Raw genomic sequence first — 20,910 nt, forward strand, 5'->3', positions numbered from 1 at the left:
TGCAAGACCAACGACTTGTTCATTGCAAACACCTTTTTTCAACAACACAAACGGAGGCTGTACACGTGGACTTCACCAGATGGAACACACAGGAATCAGACTGACTACATCTGTGGCAAGAGGCGGTGGAAAAGCTCAATATCTTCAGCCAAAACCAGGCTTCAGACAAACCAGACACAAAAGGACAAATATTACATGATTCTACTTCTGTGAAATACCTGGAATAGACAAATGTATAGAGACACAAAGTAGATTAGCAGTTGCAAAGGGAATGAGGAGTGATTGCTTAATGGGTATGGAGTTTCTGTACAGGTGGTGAAAAAGTTTTGGAAACAGTAGTGATAGTGGTACAACATTGTGAATATAATTAAAGGCACAGAGCAGAACACTTAAAAATACACTTAAAAATAGTGAAACTGGCAAATTTTATGTCGTATATATTCTACCACTGTTTTAAAAAATCTGGATCTGAGAGCAGTGATGAGATAAATGAGTTGGGTTGACTTGTTGTTGTTATGTGCCATTGAGTTGGCCCCTACTCATAGCGACCCCTCCTTGGGTTACTGAGGCAGCATCACTACGGAAGTAGATTGCCCCGTCTTCCTTCCAAGGAGTGGCTGGTGGGTTTGAACCGCCAGCTTTCTGGTTAGCAGTCAAGTGCCTTAGGCACTATGCTACCAAAGTTCCTACATTAGAGTCTGGAATAAAGAAAACAAAAATTATCATTTGCCATGCTGCTCCTTATCCTCTTCTCTCCTCTCCCTTAAAAACCCTTTTAAAACAGGTACATTCAGTATAACCACCCATGTGTGTCCCAGAGCAACTCTGTGCCAGCTGGTCACTGTTTAAGGTCAGCTCACATTTTGGGCTGTGGAGCTTGGGCCCTCAGTAGCCTTTGCCTAGGCTGCTGCTTCACAGAGTCCATTGGTTAATTAACATAGGCTAATCCCCATAGTTGAACGTAAAATTTGGACATATGCTCCCTTTGGGAAGATAAGGCTGTGCCTAAGACATGAGGTGCTGTGCTAGATGTGAACTGTGGCTGTCTCCTTCTGTTGCAGGTGAATTTAGAAGGCAGAATCAGTCCTCTGTCACTCCTACAGATGGCCTCTCCAAGTGGCCTCTGTGTCTTGGTTCGCTTGCCCATGCTGATCCGGGGAGGAAAAACACTACCAAGAACATTACTGGACATCTTGGCAGATGGCACCATTTTAAAAGTTGGAGTGGGATGTTCAGAAGATGCCAGCAAGCTCCTACAGGATTATGGCCTCATTGTTAAGGGATGTCTGGACCTCCGATACCTAGCCATGAGACAGAGGTACGGTGTGTGCATGTGTACATGCCGGGATATCTGTAGCCGTGGGGCAGATGTTTTACCAAGATTTGTAGATTGCTGGGAATCATTGATGTAACTTCTGAGTGATTTGGATGCCTAGGGGTTTCTGAGATGCATGTTGACTTTCTGAGGAAATATCCCAACTTCTGAGAAAACTTTAGTTATCTAGAACTCATCTTTTTATGTGGAACATTAATGAGATATCTCTGTAGGCTACAGGTTATAAACAGGTTGCACTGCGGCTACAGATGGGTTTGTTGGCTTATATGATGTATCTTGGGAGATTTTCTTTTAAATCCAGTATATTTAATATAAAATTTGTATTTCTATTTTCTCTTGAAAAATTAGATGATCTAACTATATTGGGTGCATAGTCCTAGAAGACAATTGGCTGGTGTACAGGTCCTTGTTTATGATCACATGGACCAAAATAGTCTCTCCTCATGCCCCAAATGGCACTGACATTAAAAGGTTGGAGGCAGTATTTGATAAACTAAGAGAAGGCTTGATGAAAGTGGTACTTAGAATTTTTTTAGTATAAAGTGAAATTTTCATTTGTTAGGTTGGTTTGTATGTAAATAAAATGTTTAGACATGAAGTATGATTTTTTTCAAGTAGTACATTAAAATATTGCTGTAAAAATGAAAACACCCTGAAAGTATTTGGAGTATAAAAACAAAAGCCTCCTTTGATCAGGCCCTTTGGCACTGCCTCCCCAGAGGTGATTCTTTTATTTTTGCTGTTGGGAGCAGTATGCATAGTGGCTGAGAGTCAACTCTGGAGCAGATTGCTTAGGTGGGAGTCCCAGTGCTGCCACTTGCCAGCTGTGTGACACTGGGCAAGTTACTGAACCTAGCTGTTCCTCTGTTTTCTCGTCTGTAAAGTAGAGGTAATAATGTTTCCATTTCATGGAATTAGTATAAGGATTAAATGAGTTAAAATATGTGAAGAATTTAGAAACAGTGTTTGCCATATAGAAAGTGCTCTGTAAGTTTTAATTATTGATAAACATCAATGGTTATGGATATGATAACCATGCTCATCCCTGCCATCATCATCATCATCATCATCATTAATACCACCTTCAACACCACCATCATCTGATTGGTTTGTCCTTCCAGATTTTTTTCTATGCATTTATCGGCACCTCTATGAATACGTAAAAATTAAAGGGCACAATGAAGTTGACATTTTATTAAAATCTAGAAAATTATTCTTATTTTGTTATTAAACAAAATAGTAGTAATTGTTATTAAACAAATTTAGTAGTAAAATTCAAATTTTTTACATTATAGTGTATCATGGATTGAATTGTGTTCTCCTCACCCAAAATTTGTGTCAACTTGGCTGAGCCATGATTCTCAGTGGTTTAGATGTTAGGTAATGATGTAATGTGGCAGATATATAATGATACCCTGTGTTAGACTGTGTTCTCTAGAGAAACAAAAACCAGCAAAGCTTATATGTGTATATATATATATAAATATATATATACAGAGAGAGAGAGAGAGAAATTTAATTTAGGAAAATGGCTCACAAATGTATAGAAGCCAGAAAGTCTGAAGTCCCTGGAGGAAACATCGGGCTGGAGGCAGCCTTAGCTTCTGCAACCACAGGGGACAGAGAAGCTCAAGGCTGTCAGGCAGTACACTGGCTGTTGACTCCAACGAAAGACAAATCCAAGATCTCCAGGCCAAGCGGTGGGCTGCTCACTCACGGAAAGTTGTAGGCAGCACACCAGAGTCCCGATCCACAGAAGAATGTCTCTCTTCCTAGGATGTCCCTGGATATCCTGGAAGCAGGCCACACCCCTAGGGAAACTCCTCTTGGGCAAATTGGCCACTCAGAACACAGAATCAATACATCTTGATTGCATATATAGTATGAGAGTTGTTCCAATCTTGGGAACAACTACACAGAACTGGGGTCCAGCCAAGTTGACACACAGCTCCAACTATCACAAACCCCATGAGGTGACCTGATATGATAAGCTGATCAAGTGTAAAAGGATTATGATTAAAGGTGGATTGCAACCCCCTTAGTCCCATCACAGCCCTGATCCATATAAGGGGAGCTTCCCTGGGGTGTGGCCTGCAACACCTTTTATCTTACAAAAGATAAAAGGAGAGAGAAGGGAGCAGGGAAGGGGCATCTACTACCACCAGAAAAGAGTAGCCAGGAGAGGAGTGCGTCCATTGGACCCAGGACCCCTGTGCTGGGGTCTTCCTAGGAACAAGAGACACAGACAGAGGAAGTCTTCCTTAGACCTAGCACTCTGAACTCAAACTTCTAGCCTCCTACACTGTAAGAGAATAAATTTGTGCTTGTTAAAGCCATCCACTTAACTGTATTTCTATCATAGCAGCACTAGATGACTAAGACGTAGTGCAAGCAGTCCGGCATATTGTGTGAGAAACTTAGCACTGTTAACTGCTAGATATTTACCATGATGAGTAGTTGTTATTTTCAACTTTGAGGAAGAGCAAAATATTTTTTGGTAATGCATCTTCTTTCATATTTTTTATTATCTGTTAGTCAAACATTATTATAAAGATCGTTATGCATGAATTTGGGATTTTTCCTAGTGAAACTTTGAAGTGGCACAGCTGGCATTTTGTTTTAATTCATCCTCAAGAGATGTGAAACCTCCCAAATATGACATTGAAAATAAAAAGACTAATGACCTCAATGGAATTAAATAACTAAAAATTAAGTATCATTCTTCTGTGGGGGAAGTGATTTGAAGAATTATAGTATATCGAGGCTCAGAAAACTACACAGCTGTTACAAAGCATGAAATGAGTGCATTGGTATTTACTGTCATGAAAGGAGGTCCATAATACGTTACATGAATAAAGCAAGCTGCTGGACAACAAAATACCGAAAAATTATATCCACCCCTCCATCGACCCATCTGTTTGTTTATTTATGCATAGAAAAAGTCTGGAAGGGCTACAGCACACTATTAAGAGTCCTTAATCCCAAGGAACAGAAACATGGCAAAGAACTTGCACTTTTCATCTATTATGCCTCCCTATTGTTTAAAATGCTAATAGTGTATTCATTATTTTTCTAATTTGTAATAAAACAACAAAAATTTTAAGTCTTCCACAAATCCTTAATTTCCATTCATATAGACAATCCTACTTCCGTAGTGATACTGCCTCGGAAACCCAAGGAGGGGTCGCTATGAGTCGGGTTTGACTCGACGGCACATAACAACAACAACAACAGGACCATAACTATTTTAGAGCCCTGGTGGCACAGTGGTTAAGCATTCGGCTGTTAACTGAAAGGTCTGTGGTTTGAACCCACTGGCCGACCTGGGGGAGAAAGATGGTAGATTGTTCCCATAAAGACTACTTACAACCTTGGACAGTTCTACCCTGTCTTATGGGGTCAGTTTGAGTTGCAGTTAACTCAATGGCAACAGGTTACAATATTTTACCTAAGTTGTCTGAACTTTTTGTACTTTTTAGGCTGTGTTGCCTTTTGGAGGTACTGCCTGCTTTGAAAGAAAAGACTTCCTTTTCTTCATCATTGTAATGATTTCATTCTCTACAGTAAATAAGAGAATACTGCATATTATAACACTGATGGGAACCTCCATCTCCTAAAACTGCTAGTCTCTCACTTGGTAACCGAGAAGTCAGCATTGCTTTTGAAGACTGATACGTTCTGGTTTTATTATATTTTTTACTTTCTTTCTACTTTACCCACATACCATTGCCATTGAGTCAATTCTGACTCACAGCCACCCTATAGGACAGAGTAGAATGGCCCTACAGGGTTTCCAAGGCTGTAAATCTCTACAGAAGGAGACTTCAATATCTTTCTGCTATGGAGTGGCTGGTGGGTTCAAAGTGCCAACTTTTTGGTTATCATCTCAGTGTTTTAGCATCTTTTTTTTACTTTTTGAACAAAACCAAAAAACCTAAGTCACTGCTGTCATGTCAGATCCGACCCCTCCTTGGTTTCCGAGACAGCATCACTACGGAAGTAGAGTGTCCAATCTTCCTTTGAAAGAGTGGCTGGTGGGTTTAAACCTCTAGCCTTCTAGTTAGCAGTCAGATGGCTTAGGCACTATGCCACCAGAGCTCCCTTTTTAAAAATGCTTATTTTGTTGTTGTTGAGAATATACATAGCAAAACATACACCAGTTCAATAGTTTGTACATGTATAGTTTAATAACATTGATTCCATTCTTTGAGTTGGGCAATCTGCCCTCCTTTCCTGAGTTGTTCCTTTCCCATTAACATAAACTCATTGCTCCCTAAGGTTCCCATCTAATTTTTTGACTTGCTCTTATCAATTTGACTCTATATAAGTAGCTTTTAAAAGAGCATAGTGCACAAGGAACACCTTTTTTGCTAGTTAAGCTAAACTATTGTTGGGTTTTAAGATGACTTTAGCGGTAATTTTTAAAGAGTGGCTGGTGGTGTCGTGGGTAAGGTTGCTAACCAAAAGGTTGGTGGTTTGAACCTACCAACCACTCCCTGGAAGAAAGGTGAGGCAGTCTGGTTCCGTAAAGAGAAACCCAATGGGGGTCACTATGAATTGGAATTGACTCAATGGCAGTAAGGATATAGTTTTGGTTGAAGGTTTAATTATTATATCTGGGCATTAGTTTCAAGGGTTCATCTAGACTCCATGGCTCCAGAAATCTGGAGTCTATGAGAATTTGAAATTCTCTTCTATATTTTCCCCCTTTTGATAGGATTGTTCTATAGAATCTTTGACCAAAATGTTCAATAATGGTACCTGGGCATCATCCAGTCCTTCTAGTCTCATGGCAAAGGAGGTACTTCTTCATGGAGGCAATAAGCCACATATCCCATGTCCTCCTCCTATTCCTAACTCTCCTTCCTCTGTTGCTCCAAGTAAATAGAGACCAATTGTGCCTTGGATGGCAACTTGTGAACTTTTAAAACCCCAGACACTATGCAACAGAAGCACTAAAGATGTTATTAGGCCGATTAACTGGGATGTTCCATAAAACCATGACCCTAAACCTCCAACTAATCCCATGAGGTATTTGGTTGTACATCAACAGCCTCAACAACTACTCTTTCTTTCTGTTTTTGTCATTGTAAATATATCTATCACACACCACTTTTCCAATTAAACTTTTTACAAGTATACAACTTATTGATGGCAATTACAATAGTCAGCTGTGCAACCTTCCTATTAATCAGTACAATTTTTCTAGCACTGTTAACCACTTTTTCCTCCTCTCTCCCACCCCTGATAACCATTAATAAACTTTGGTCTTTGTACATTTGCCTTTTCTTGTCTTTTTATAAAAGTGAGGACATACATTATTTGTCATTTTGTGATTGGCTTATTTTGCTCAGCATAATGTCTTTCAGCTTCATCTATACTGCTGCATGTATCAAGACTTAATTTCTCCTGCTGGAGAATTCCAGTGTTCCATTGTATGTATGCACCACATTTTGTTTATCCATTTATCTGTTGATGGGCATTTAGGTTGTTTCCACCTTTGGCTGTTGTGAATAGCATTGCAATGAATGTTGATATACAAGTCATTTTTTTGAGTCTGTGCTTTCCAGTCTTGGGCATATATCTAGGAGTGAAATTGCTGAGTGATATGATAGTTATGTATTTAATTTTTTCAGAAACGACTAGTGTTTTCCACAACATCTGTACCATTTTGCCTGCATTCCCATCAGCAGTTTGCACATATCCTTGCCAACATTTGTTATTTTCTGTTTTTCTTATTGTAGTCATCCTAGTGGGATTGAAATGGTATTTAATTGTGGTTTTGATTTGTATCTCTCTGATGGCTAATGATCCTGAACATATTTTCATGTGTCTGATAGCCATTTGAATGTCCTCTTTGGTGAAAGGTCTGTCTATTCAAGTCCTTTGCCCATTTTGTGATTGAGTTATTTGTCCTTTTGTTGTTAATGCATCAGAGTTTTATATATATTTTATTAGAGTTTTGTCATACATATAGTTTCTGAAGATACTCTCCCAGTCAGAAGCTTATCTTTTCACATTTTGGTAAAGTCTTTTGATGAACAAAAGTTTTTGTCTTTTGCTGTTTGTGCTTTTGTTATTATATTAGACAATCCATTGTTGAAAGCTAGACTTGATAGCATTGCCCTTGCTTGTTCTAAGAATTTTATGGTTTTAGTTTGTACATTTAGGTCCTTAATCCATTTTAAATTTGTTTTTATTTATGGTGTAATTGATGGATCCTGTTTCATTTTTCTGCATGTAGAAATTCAATTTTCCCACCTCTGTTTGTTGAAGAGACTTCTTTCTGAATCAAATAGTCTTAACATCCTTTTAAAAAATCAGTTGCTTGTAGATGTGTAAGTTTATTTCTGAACTCTCAATTCTATTAGTTGATTTTATGTTTCTATTGCTCTGGTAGCATAGTGGCTAAGACACTTGCCTGCTAACCAGACGGCTGGCGGTTCAAACCCACCAGCCACTCCTCAGAAGGAAGGTTGGGCAATCCTACTTCCGTAGTGATACTGCCTCGGAAACCCAAGGAGGGGTCGCTATGAGTCAGGGCTGACTTGATGGCACATAACAACAACAACAACATTGTTAACCAATTCCAGAGTATTTTGATTCCTGTAGCTGTATAGTATGCTTTAAAATCAGAAAGTGTGAGTCCTCCTACTTTGTTCTTCTCTTTCAACACTGTTTTAGCTATTCAGGTACTCTTGCCCTTCCCTATAAAGTTAAGGTTTGATATCTCTTTCTGTAATGAAAGTTGTTGGAATTTTGATCAAGATTGTGTGATTCTGTAGATTGCTTGGAGTAGTATTGACATCTTAAGAAAATTAAGTCTTCCAATACATGAACATGGATCATCTTTCCGTTAATTTAAGTTTTCTTTAATCTCTTTCAGCAGTGTTTTATAGTTTTCATTATATAAGTCCTTTGTGTCCCTGGTTAGATTTATTCTTAAGTATTTTCTTCTCTTAGATGCTATTGTAAACAGAATTGTTTCCATAATTTCTTTTTCAGATTTCACATTGCTGGTGTATTGAAACCCAACTGATTTTTATTTGTTGACTTTGTACCCTGCAACTTTGCTAATTTCCTCTGTTAGCTATAAAAGTTTTCTTGTGGACTCTTTGAGACTTTCTATATATAGGAAATTAAAACAAATCCATGAGAGCCAAAAATATGACCTTGAGTGTATCCCACCTGAATTTAGAGACCATCTGAAGAATAGATTTCATGCATTGAATACCAATGATTGAAGACCAGATGAGTTGTGGGATGACATCTGGGACATCATCTATGAAGAAAGCAAATGGTCATTAAAAAGACATGAAAGAAAAAAAAGACCAAAATGGATGTCAGAAGAAACTCTGAAACTTGCTCTTAGAACACAGAGAAGCTAATGCAAATGGAGAAATGATGAAGTCACATAGCTGAACAGAACATTTCAAAGGGTGGCTCAAGAAGATAAAGTTAGATACTATAATGAAATATGCAAAGACCTGGAGTTAGAATACCAAAAGGGAAGAACATGCTCAGCATTTCCAAGGTGAAAGAACTGAAGAAAAAACTGAAGCCTCATGTTGCAGTATTGAAGGATTCTATGGGCAAAATATTGAATGATGCAGGAAGCATCAAAAGAAGGTGGAACTAATACACAGAGTCACTGTACCAAAAAACAATTGGTTGACGTTCAGCCATTTCAGGAGATAGCATATGATTAAGAACTAATGGTATTGAAGGAAGGAGTCCAAGCTGTGCTAAATGAATTGGCAAAAAACAAGGCTACAGAAATTGATGGAATACCTGTTGAGATGTTTGAACAAACAGATATAATGCTGGAAACACTCACTCATTTATGCCAAGAAATTTGGCCAACTGACTGGAAGAGATCCATATTTGTGCTTATTCTGAAGAAAGATGATCCAACAGAATGAGAACATTATCAGACAATATCATTAATAATCACATGGAAGTAAAATTTTGCTGAAGATATTTCAGAAATGGTTGCAGCAGTGCATCCACAGGGACTGCCAGAAATTCAAGCCAGATTCAGAAGAGGATGTACAATGAGGGATATCGTTGCAGGTGTCAGAGGGATCTTGGCTGAAAGCAAAGAATACCAGAAAGATGTTTACCTGTGTTTTATTGAGCATGCAAAGGCATTAGATTGTGTGGATCATAACAAATTATGGATAATGTTGTGAAGAGTGGAAATTCCAGAACACTTTTTTGCACTCATGAGGAACCTGTACATAGACCAAGAGGTAGTTATTTGAACAGAACAAAGAGATACTGCATGTTTTAACATCAGAAAGGATGCGTGTCATGGTTGTATTCTTTGACCATACTTATTTAAGCTACATGCTGAGCAAATAACCCAAGAAGCTGGACTATTGAAGAAAAATGTGGCATCAGGATTGGAGGAAGACTCATTAACACCCATTGTAATATGGAGATAACACAATTTGCTTGCTGAAAGTGAAGAATACTTGAAGTACTTACTGATGAAGATCAAAGACTACATACAGCCTTCAGTGTGGATTATACCTCAACATAAAGAAAAACAACTGGACCAATAAGCAATATCACAATAAATGGCAAAAAGATTGATGTTGCCAGGGATTTCATTTTACTTGGACCCACAATCAATGCCTGTGGAAACAGCAGTCAAGAAATCAGACAATGTCTTGCACTGGACAGGTCTGCTGCAAAAGACCTCTTTGAAGTGTTAAACAGCAAAGACGTTACTTTGAAAACTAAGTTGTGCCTGATCTAAGCCATGGTATTTTCAGTAGCCTTATATGCCTGTGAGAGTTAGACAATGAATAATGGATACCCCAGAAGGATTGATGCATTTGAATTGTGGTGCTGGTGAAGAATGTTGAATGTATCATGGACTGCTAGAAGAACAAACAAATCTATCTTGGAGGAAGTACAGCTGGAATCCTCCATAGAAGTGAGGATGGTGAGACTTACCTCTCATACTTTGGACATGTTATCAGAAGGGACCAGGCCCTGGACAAGTACATCATGCTTGGTAAAATAGATAGCAAAAAAGAAGGTCTTCAGTAAGGTGGATTGACACAGGGGCTGCAACATTGGGCTCAAGCATACCAATGATTGTGAGGATGGTGTGGGACTGGGCAGTGTTTCATTCTGTTATGTGTGGGGTCACTATGAGTCAAAAGGGATTCGACGGCACCTAACAAGAACAACACATATAGGATCACATCACCCATGAATAAAGGTAATTTTACTACTTCTTTTCCCATCTGTATACCTTTTATTTCTTTTTCTTGTCTTATGTTCTGGCTAGAACATCTAATGCAGTGTTGAACAGAAATGCTTAGAGCAGGCACCTTTGTTTTATTCCCACTTTCAAGGAGAAAGCTCTTAGTCTTTCTCCATTAAATGTAATATTGCCTGTTGGTTTTTCATATATGCCCTGAAACATACTGAGAATTTGTCTTCTATTCTAATCTTTAGGGTTTTCATCAAGAAAGGGTGTTACAAAAAAACCAAACCAAACTCACTGCCATCGAGTCGATTCTGACTCATAACCACCCCCTTTGGGTTTCTGAGGCAGTAAATCTTTACAGAAGCAGATTGCCCACTCTTCCTTCCACAAAGTGGCTGGAGGGTCTGAACCACCAGCCTCTGGTTAGCAGTCAGATACCTTAGGTACTGTGCCATCAGAGCTCCTTGGAAAGGATGTTAGATTTTATAGAATAATTTTTATGCATCCATAGAGATAATCATTTGGTTCCTTTCCTTTGTTCTAATAATGTAATGTATTATATTGATTTGATTTTCTAATGTTGAACCATCCTTGCATTCCTGGATATAAATCTCACTTGGTCATGACATATGACTTTTTAAATATGCTATTGTATTCTGCTTGCTAGTATTTTGTTGAGGATTTTTACATCTAAATTCATAAGAGATATTGGCCTGTAGTTTTGTTTTCTTGTAGTGTCTTTGCCTGGTCTGGGTATGACACTTGAAGGTTATGTTTACTTCATAGAATGAGTTGGGGAGTATTCCTTCCTTCTCTGTCTTTTGGCAGAGTTTAAATAATCCTAGTGTCAGTTCTCTAAATGTTGGTAGAATTCCCCAGTGAAGCCATTTGGTTCAGGACTTTATTTTGTTGATCAGTTGATCACTGATTAAATCTATTTACTTGTTAAGGGTCTGTTAAGACTTTCTGTTTCCTCTTGAGTCAGTTTGGGTAGGTTGTATGCTTCTAAGAATTTGTCCATTTCATCTAGGTTATCCAGTTTGGTGCCATACAGTTGTTCATAATATTCTGTCATAATTCTCTTTATTTCTGTCAAGTTGATTCTGATATCCTTTCTTTCAATTTCTTAATTTGTTTTTTTGCATTTTTAAATCTTCTTTTCTTTGTCAGTATAGCTAAATTTTGTTGATTCTGTTGATGTTTTCAAAGAACGAACTTCTGGTTTTATTGATTCTATTGTATTTTTGTTTCCTATTTTATTTATTTATGCTTTGATCTTTGTGATTTCCTTTCTTCTAGTAGGTTTAGGCTTAGTTTGCACTTCTCTTTCTATTTCCTGGAATTGTTGAGTTAGACTGTTAATTTGAGATCTTTCTTCCTTATTTATATAGGCATTTATTGCTGGAAGTTTCCCTCTGAGTACTATTTTCACTGAATCCCGTAAGTTCGGGTATGTTGTGGTTTCATTTTCATCTGACTCTGGGCCCCACTCTTCAGAGTCCCTGGCATCAGCCTCTAAAGCAGAGATACCCTCCAGCCCAGAGACCTTTCACTAGCCACACTCACCTGGGCCGTGATCCAGCTATGGGTAGTGCCATCCTCACAGTTGCACCTTGGACAGCAGGATGAGGAGCTGCTTCTGGCATTAAGTCTCTGTGCTAGAATAAATACTTACCTATTATTTATTAGAGATCTTTCTTTTTATGTATAGCTTTAAATTACTTTTAGGTGTTTTTTTCTCTTCCATGTACAAAACTTCCATTAGCATTTCTTCTATGGCCATGTGGTGGATATGAACTCTTACAGGTTCTGTTTGTCTGGGAATGTTTTAATTTTACCCTCATTCTTGAGAGAGAGTATTCCTTTCTTTCTTGGTTATGCCAAGAGATTTGGAAAACAGCTACCTGGCCAACTGACAGGAAGAGATCCATATTTGTACCCATTCCAAAGAAAGGTGATCCCACAGAATGTGGAAATTATAGAACAATATCATTAATATCGCACACAAGTAAGATCTTACTGAAGATAACTCAAAAACAGTTGCAGCAGTATATTGACAGAGAACTTCCAGAGGCGCAAGCTGGATTCAGAAGAGGACGTGAAACAAGAGATATCATAGCTGCTGTCAGATGGATCCTGGCTTAAAGCAAAGAATACCAGAAAGATATTTACTTGTGTTTTATTGACTATGCAAAGGCATTTGATTGTGTAGATCATAACAAATTGTGGATGACATTGAGAAGAATGGGAATTCCATAACACTTGATTATACTCATGAGGAACCTGTACATAGACCAGGAGGCTGTTGTTCGAACAGAACAAGGGGACACTGCATGGTTTAAAATCAAGAAGGGAGTGCGTCAGGGTTGTATCCTTTCCCCATACTTATTCAATCTGTATGCCGAGCAGATAATCCAAGAAGCTGGACTATATGAAGAAGAGTGTGGCATCAAGATTGGAGGAAAAATCATTAACAACCTGCGATACATTGACAGCAAAACTTTGCTTGCTGAAAAGTGAGGATGACTTGAGGCACTTACTGATGCAGTCTGCAGTATGAATTACATCTCAATATAAAGAAAAAAATCCTCATAACTGGACCTATAAGCAGCATCACGATAAATGGAGAAAAGATTGAAGTTATCGAAGACTTCACATTGCTTGGTTCTACAATTGATGCCAGTGGAAGCAGCAGTCAGGACATTAGACAAGTATAGCACTGGGCAAGTTAGCTGCAAGGGACCTCTTTCAAGTGCTGAGGAGCAAGGATGTCTCCTTGAGGACTAAGGTGTGGCTGACATAAGCCATGATATTTTCAATTGCCTCATATGCATGTGAGAGCTGGACAATGAATAAAGAAGACAGAAGAAGAATTGATGCTTTTGAGTTGTGGTGCTGGCAAAGAATGCTGAAAGTACCGTAGAACTGCTAAAAGATCTGTCTTGGAGAAAGCGTAGCCAGAATGCTCCTTGGAAGTGAGAATGGCCAGAGTTCGTCTCACCTACTTTGATCATGTTGTCAGAGGGGACCATTCCCTGGAGAAGGATGTCATTCTTGATAAGGTGGAGGGTCGATGAAAGAGAGGAAGGCCCTCAATGAGATGGATTGACACAGTGGCTGTGATGATGGGCTCAAGTATAGCAAGGATCATGGAGCTGGCGCGGGACTGGGTGGTGTTTCGTTCTGCTGTGCATAGGGTTGCTATGAGTCGGACACGACTCGATGGCACCTAACAACAACAACAACAACAACTTGAGGGATAGTTTCCCTGGGTATAGTATTCTTGGTTGACAGGTTTTTTGTGTTTTTCCTTTCAGCACTTGAAATAAATCAATCCATTACCTTCTGGCCTCCAATGTTTCTGAGGAAAAATCAGCATTTAATCTTATGGGGATCCTTTGTATGTGACTGTTTACTTTTCTTTCACTGCTTTCAGGGTTCTCTTTAAATTTTGAGAGCATAAATATGATGTGTCTTGGTGTACATCTCTTTGTGTTTATCTTGCTTAGGTTTCTTTGAGCTTCTTGGATTTGTTAGATTCATGTTTTTCATTAGATTGGAGAAATTTTCTGTCATTTTTTCTTCAAATATTCTTTCTGTTTCTCATCTCCTGTTGGAATTCCCATGGCATGCATATTAGGTCTCTTGTTATTGTCCCATAATTCCATTAAATTGTATTCCGCCTTCTTGAGCCTCTGTTTTTGTTACTCTTCAGCATCTGTGATTTTGACTACCTTAACCTCTAATTCCACCACTCATCTGTCACTTTGTCATACTATGGTGCATTGCATGTTGTTGTGATGCTGGAAGCTATGCCACTGGTATTTCAAATACCTGCAGGGTCACCATAGTGGACAGGTTTCAGTGGAGCTTCCAGACTAAGACAGACTAGGAAGAAGTATGTGGCAATCTACTTCTGAAAAAATTGGCCACAGAAAACCTTATGAATAGCAGATAGTGAGCATTATCTGATATAGATGAGTCCTGGTTGGAAGGCACTCAAAATACAACTGAGGAAGAGCTACTTCCTCAAGGTAGAGTTGACCTTAATGATGTGGATGGAGTAAAGGTTTTAGGACTTTCATTTGCTGATGTGACACAACTCAAAATGTGAAGAAACAGCTATAAACACCCATTGATAATTAGAATGTGGACTGTATGCAGTATGAATCTAAGAAAATTGGACATTGTCAAAATGAAATGGAATGCATAAAGATCTGTATCCTAGGCATTAGTGAGCTGAAATGGACTGGTATTGGCTATTTTGAATTGGATGGTCATATGGTCTACTAGTATGCTGGGAATGACAAATTGAAGAGGAATGGCATCACATTCATTGTCAAAAGAACATTTCAAGATCTTTCATGAAGTACAATGCTTTCCATGATAAGATAATATCCATGTACCTATAAGGAAGACCAGTTAATACTACTGTTATTCACCAAGAAAATTATGCACCAACCACTAAAGCCAGAGATGAAGAAATTGAAGATTTTACCAACTTATGCAGTCTGAAATTGATAAAGCATGCAACATACATTGATAATTACTGGTGACTGGAATGTGAAAGTTGGAAATAAAGTTGAAAAATATGGCCTAGGTGATAGAAACGACACTGGAGATCACATGACAGAATTTTGCAAGACTGATGACTTAATCATTGCAAGTACCCTTTTTTCAGCAACATAAATGGTGACTGTACACATGGACCTACAAGATGGACTACTGGGAAAAAAAAAAACAAAACTAACGTCGAGTCAATTCTAATTCATAGCAATCCCTCCTTGGGTTTCTGAGGGGGTATCTCTACAGAAATAGATTGCTTAGTCTTCCTTCTGAGGAGTGGCTAGTGGGTTTGAACCACCAGCCTTCTGATTAGCAGTCAAATGGCTTAGGCACTACGCCACCAGAGCTTCTAGGTGGACTACACAGGGATCAAATTGACAACATCTGTGGAAAGAGGCAATAGAGAAGCTCAGTATCATCAATCAAAACAAGACCAGAAGCCAACTATGGAATAGACCATCAATTGCTATATGCAAGTTCAACAATATCATTGATAGCACATGCAAGTAAAATCTTACTGAAGATAATTCAAAAATGGTTGCAGCAGTATTGATAGAGAACTTCTAGAAATGCAAGCTGGATTCAGAAGGGGATGTGGAGTGAGGGATATCATAGCTGATGTCAAATGGATCTTGGCTCAAAGCAAAGAATACCAGAAAGATGTTTATTTGTGTTTTATTGACTATGCAAAGGCATTTGATTGTGTGGATCATAACAAATTGTGGATAACATTGAGAAGAATGGGAATTCCAGAACACTTTGCTGTACTCATAAGGAACCTGTACATAGACCAGGAGGCTGTCATTAAAATAGAACAAGGGGTTACTACATGGTTTAAAATCAGGAAGGGAATGCATCAGAGTTGTATTCTTTCACCATACTTATTCAGTATGTATGCTGAGCAAGTAATCTGAGAAGCTGGACTATATGTAGAAGAACATGGCATCAGGATTGGAGGAAGGCTCATTAACAATCTGTGATAAGCTGACAACACAACTTTGCCTGTTGAAAGTGAGGATCACTTGGAACACTTACTGATGAAGACTAAATATCTGCAGTATATGGATTACATTTCAATATAAAGAAAACGAAAATCCTCACAACTGGGCGAATAAGCAGCATCACGATAGATAGAGAAAAAGTTGAAGTTGTCAAAGACTTCATATTACTTGGTTCTGTAATCAATACCAATGGAAGCAGCAATGAAGACATCAAAAGATGTATTGCATTGGGCAAATCTGTTGCAAAAGACCTCTTTCAAGTGCTGAAGAGCAAAGATATCTCCTTGAAGACTAAGATAAGCCTAACCCAAGCCATGGTATTTTCAATCGCCTCATATGCATGTGAGAGCTGGACAATGAATAAGGAAGACCTAAGAAGTGTTGATGCTTTTGAGTTATGGTGTTGGTGAAGAATGCTGAAAGTACTAACAGATTAGTCCTGGAAGAAGTGCAGCTGGAATGCTCCTTGGAAGAGAGAATGGCCAGACTTTGTCTCACCTACTTTGGTCATGTTGTCAGAAGGGACCATTCTCTGGAGAAGGATGTCATGCTTGGTAAAGTGGAGGGTCAATCTAAGAGGGGAAGGCCCTAAACATGATGGACTGACAGGGTGGCTGCAGCGATGGGCTCAGGTATAGCTCAGGCTGGCACAGGACTGGGCAGTGTTTCATTCTGTTGTACATAAGGTCGCTATGAGATGGAGACAACCCAACAGCATGTAACAACAACAACAATAACGAGTTCAAGTTGAAACTGAAGAAAAATTTTAAAGTTCACAAGAGCTAAAATACAACCTTGAATATATTCTACCTGCATTTAGAGACCATCTAAAGAATAGATTTGATGCACGAAACACCAATGACTGAAGATCAGATGGGCTGTGAGATGATATCAAGGACATCATACATGAAGAAAGGAAAATATCATTAAAAAGGGAAGAAAAAAAAGACCAAAATAGATGTCATAAGAGACTCTGAAGCTTACTCTTTGAGAGTAGATAAATTGAATTGAAAAACTGATTAAGTAAAAGAGCTGAACAAAAAATTTCAAAGGGTAACTTGAAGACAGAGTAAGGTATTGTAAGGAAATGTGCAAAGACCTGGAGTTAGAAAACCCAAAGGGAAGAACATACTCAGCATTTCTTAAGCTGAAAGAATTGAAGAAAAAATTCAACCTTTGAGTTGCAATATTGAAGGATTCTATGGGCAAAATGGTGATTTTGGTAAAGAATATTGAATATATCATGGACTGTCAGAAGAATGAAGAAATCTGGCTTAGAAGAAGTACAGACAAATGCTCCTTACAAGCAAGAATGACCAGACTTCATCTCTCCAGTCCCTGAAGAAAGATATCATGAATGGTAAAATAGGGGGTCAGCGAAAAAGGGGAAGACTATCAATGAGATGAATTGACACAGTTGCTGCATTGGTGGGCTCAAGCATAGCAATGCATGTGAGGATGGCACAGAACTGGGCAGTATTTCATTCTGTTGTGTATGTGGTCACTGTCAGTCAGAACTGACTCGACAGCAGCTAATAACATGGGCAAAATATTGACTCACACAGGACTCATCAAAAGAATACAGAGTCACTGTACCCAAAATCATTGGTTGTTGTTCAGATATTTCAGGAGGTAGCATCTGATCAGGAACAAGTGGTATTAGAGAAAGAAGTCTAAGCCTTGCTGACGGCATTAGTGAAAATCAAGGCTCCAGGAATTGATGGAATACCAACTGAGATGTTTCTACTAATGGGTGCAACACTGCAAGCACTTTGTTCATCTATGCCAAGCAATTTGGAAGACAGCCATCTGGCCAGCAGGCTGAAAGAGATCAATAATTTTGCCCATTCCAAAGAAAGGTGATTCAAAAGAATGCAGAAATTTTCTAACACTATCATTAATATCACACACAAGTAAAATTTTGCTGAAAATAGTTGAAAAACGATTGCTGCAGTACATAGACAGGGAACTGCCAGAAATTCAAGCCAGATTCAGAAGAGGACATGGAATGATGGATATCACTGCTGATGTCAAATGGATCTTGACTGAAAGTAGAGAATACCAGAAAGATAATTATTTTTTATTTATTTATTTTTTTGCTGAGTATGCAAAGGCATTCGCCTGTGTGGACCAAAACAAATTCTGGGCAACACTGTGAAGAATGGGTATTCCAGAACACTTAATTGTGCTCATGAGGAACCTATATGTAGACCAAGAGGCAGTCATTCAAACAGAACACAAGAATTCTACATGATTTGAAATTGGGAAAGTTGTGTACCAAGGTTGTATCCTTTCACAATATTTATTCAATCTATATGCTGAGCAAATAATCTGAGAAGATGAACTATGAAGAAGAACATGGCATCAGGATTGGAGGAAGACTCATTAACAACCTACCATATACAGATAACACTTTGCTGAAAGTGAGAAGGATTCGAAGCACTTTCTAATGAAAATTAAAGGCTGCAGCTTTCAGTATTGATTGTACGTCAACATAAAGAAAATAAAATCTTCACAACTGGACCAATAAGCAACGTTGTGGTAAATGAAGAAAATAGTGAAGTTGTCGAGGATTTCATTTGACTTAGATCCACAATCAGTGGCTATGGAAACAGCAGTTAAGAAATCAGATGATGTGTTGCACTGGACAAATCTGCTGCAAAAGACCTCTTTTAGGTGTTAAAGAGCAAAAATCTCACTTTGAAGATTAAGGTGCACCTGACCCAACCCATAGTATTTTCAGTCACCTCATATTCATGTGAGAGCTGGACAATGAGTAAGGAAGACCAAAGAAGAATTGATGCCTTTAAATTGTGGTGTTGATGAGGAACATTGAATATATCATGGATTGCCAGAAGAACAAACAAATCTATCTTTGAAGAAGTACAGCTGGAACACTCCTTGGAAGAGAGGGTGGCAATACTTCATCTCACTTACTTTAACATGTCTTCAGGAGAGACTAGTTCCTGGAGAAGGGCATCATGTGTGGTAGAGTGTCAGTGAAAAAGAAGACCTTCCATGAGATGGAGTGACACAGTGGCTGCAACAGTGGATTCAAACTTTGCTACAATTGTGAACATGGTGCAGAACTGGACAGCATTTCATTTAGTTGTACATTGGGTCTCTATGATTTGCAACCCACTGAAGGACACCTAAAAACAGCAACATCCTCTAATTCTTTCTTCTGCCTGATTAAATATGATGGTAAGTCCTTCTATTGTATTTCTCATTTCAGTTACTCTCCCTTTCAGTTGCAGTCACTTTTTTTAGATCCTCATTGCATTGGTGTCCTTATTTATTTATTTTGTTGGCTCTTTCTTCTCCCTTAGTTCTTTATGTTTAATGCTGTTGTATTCTTTCTTTCTCACCCTCCCATTATTTGGTTGTTCCTAGATGTGCTTTCCCTCCCTTTGTCATGTTCATTTGAATGAGCCGTCATTTCCCTGTTCTTTTGTGTACACTCCAAACTGATGCTGGGAGGTCTGCCTTGTTGATTGTAGGGCAGAAGCTTGGGTCCTGTGATTCGTCGATTTGTTTATTGATTCTTGCATGTCTGCAGTTCCCTGCCGCTTTCTTCCGCTCCTGGATTCAGAGTCCCCAAAGCCATGTATCATTTCCTTGTTGTGTTTGTGGAGGAGGGTCAGAGCAATGGTCCATCTGTGCTACCATGTTCTTAATTGCACATTTATCTCCTCCTGGTAGGAGCCTCTAAGGGAGCTCTGGTGGCTTAGTGGATAAGGCATCTGGCAGCTAACCAGAAGGTCAGTAGTTCAAACCCAACAGCCACTCTGTGGAAGGAAGATGGGGTGATCTACTTCCATAAAGATTTACAGTCTCGGAAACCCAGTGGGGGTCGCTATGCATCTGAATTGACTCGATGGCAGTGAGTTTAGTTTTTGGTTTGAGGAGCCTCTAATCCTTGCCCTAATGAATTTATTTCACCACCCACCAGCTATTTTAATCAGAAAGTTTTCGAAGAGCAGACCAACCAACCAGTTGCCATTGAGTCAACTCCGCTTCATGGTAACTAACCCCATATGTATCAGTGTAGAACTGTGCTCCACAGGGCTTTCAACCACCAGGCTTTTCTTTTGAGGCCCCTTTGAGCCCAACCTTTTAGTTAGCAGCCAAGCACATTAACCATCAACACCACCCAGCGACTCCTGACACCACCACCAGGAAGAGTAGGTTATTATTTGGTTTTATTGTGCCCCTAATGAAAATCTGGTAGCATAGTGGCTAAGTCACTTGCCTGCTAACCAGAAGGCTGACGGTTGAAACCCACCAGCCACTCCTCGGAAGGAAGGTTGGGCAATCCTACTTCTGTAGTGATACTGCCTTGGAAACCCAAGGAGGTGTCGCTATGAGTCGGGGCCGACTCGACGGCACATAACAACAACAACAATGAAAATAGCTTTATCACTTTTTAAAATTGAAAAAGTAATGAATGAACACTAGAAGATTCAAATACAGAAAAACTTAAAGAACATATAAAATCACCCAAAAGCTTACATTCAGTGGTAACATCATTAATATTTGATTAATATCTTTTTAGTTCTGTAAAACTTTCTCTCTCACACACCTTAATATGTAATACATGTATTTAATGGAAATGGAAATGTAATACTATACATATCCTTTCACAGTCTTTTTTCACTTAATATGTCATGGACATCTTTTCATATCAATAAATATAGAGTTACATCCCTATTTTAAATAGCTGTGTGGGATTACATTGAATGGGTATTTAACCAGTCATTTAGATTTTTTCCAATTCTTTG

At 38.8% G+C, this 20,910-nt stretch overlaps 1 protein-coding gene across 1 annotated transcript in view; it reads left to right on the forward strand.

The window, feature by feature from the left end:
- The window catches only part of EXD2 (exonuclease 3'-5' domain containing 2), a 61,572-nt gene that overhangs the window by 23,043 nt on the left and 17,619 nt on the right, over nt 1–20,910 (forward strand). Inside the window, exon 2 of the mRNA XM_007942318.2 lies at nt 1,062–1,318. Coding sequence (XP_007940509.1) covers nt 1,062–1,318 — 257 coding nt within the window. The remainder of the gene's footprint in view (nt 1–1,061; nt 1,319–20,910) is intronic.

This window comes from Orycteropus afer, unplaced genomic scaffold (assembly GCF_000298275.1).
Source record: "Orycteropus afer afer isolate SDZICR_OR568_19922 unplaced genomic scaffold, OryAfe1.0 scaffold00088, whole genome shotgun sequence".
Lineage (NCBI taxonomy): Eukaryota > Metazoa > Chordata > Mammalia > Tubulidentata > Orycteropodidae > Orycteropus > Orycteropus afer.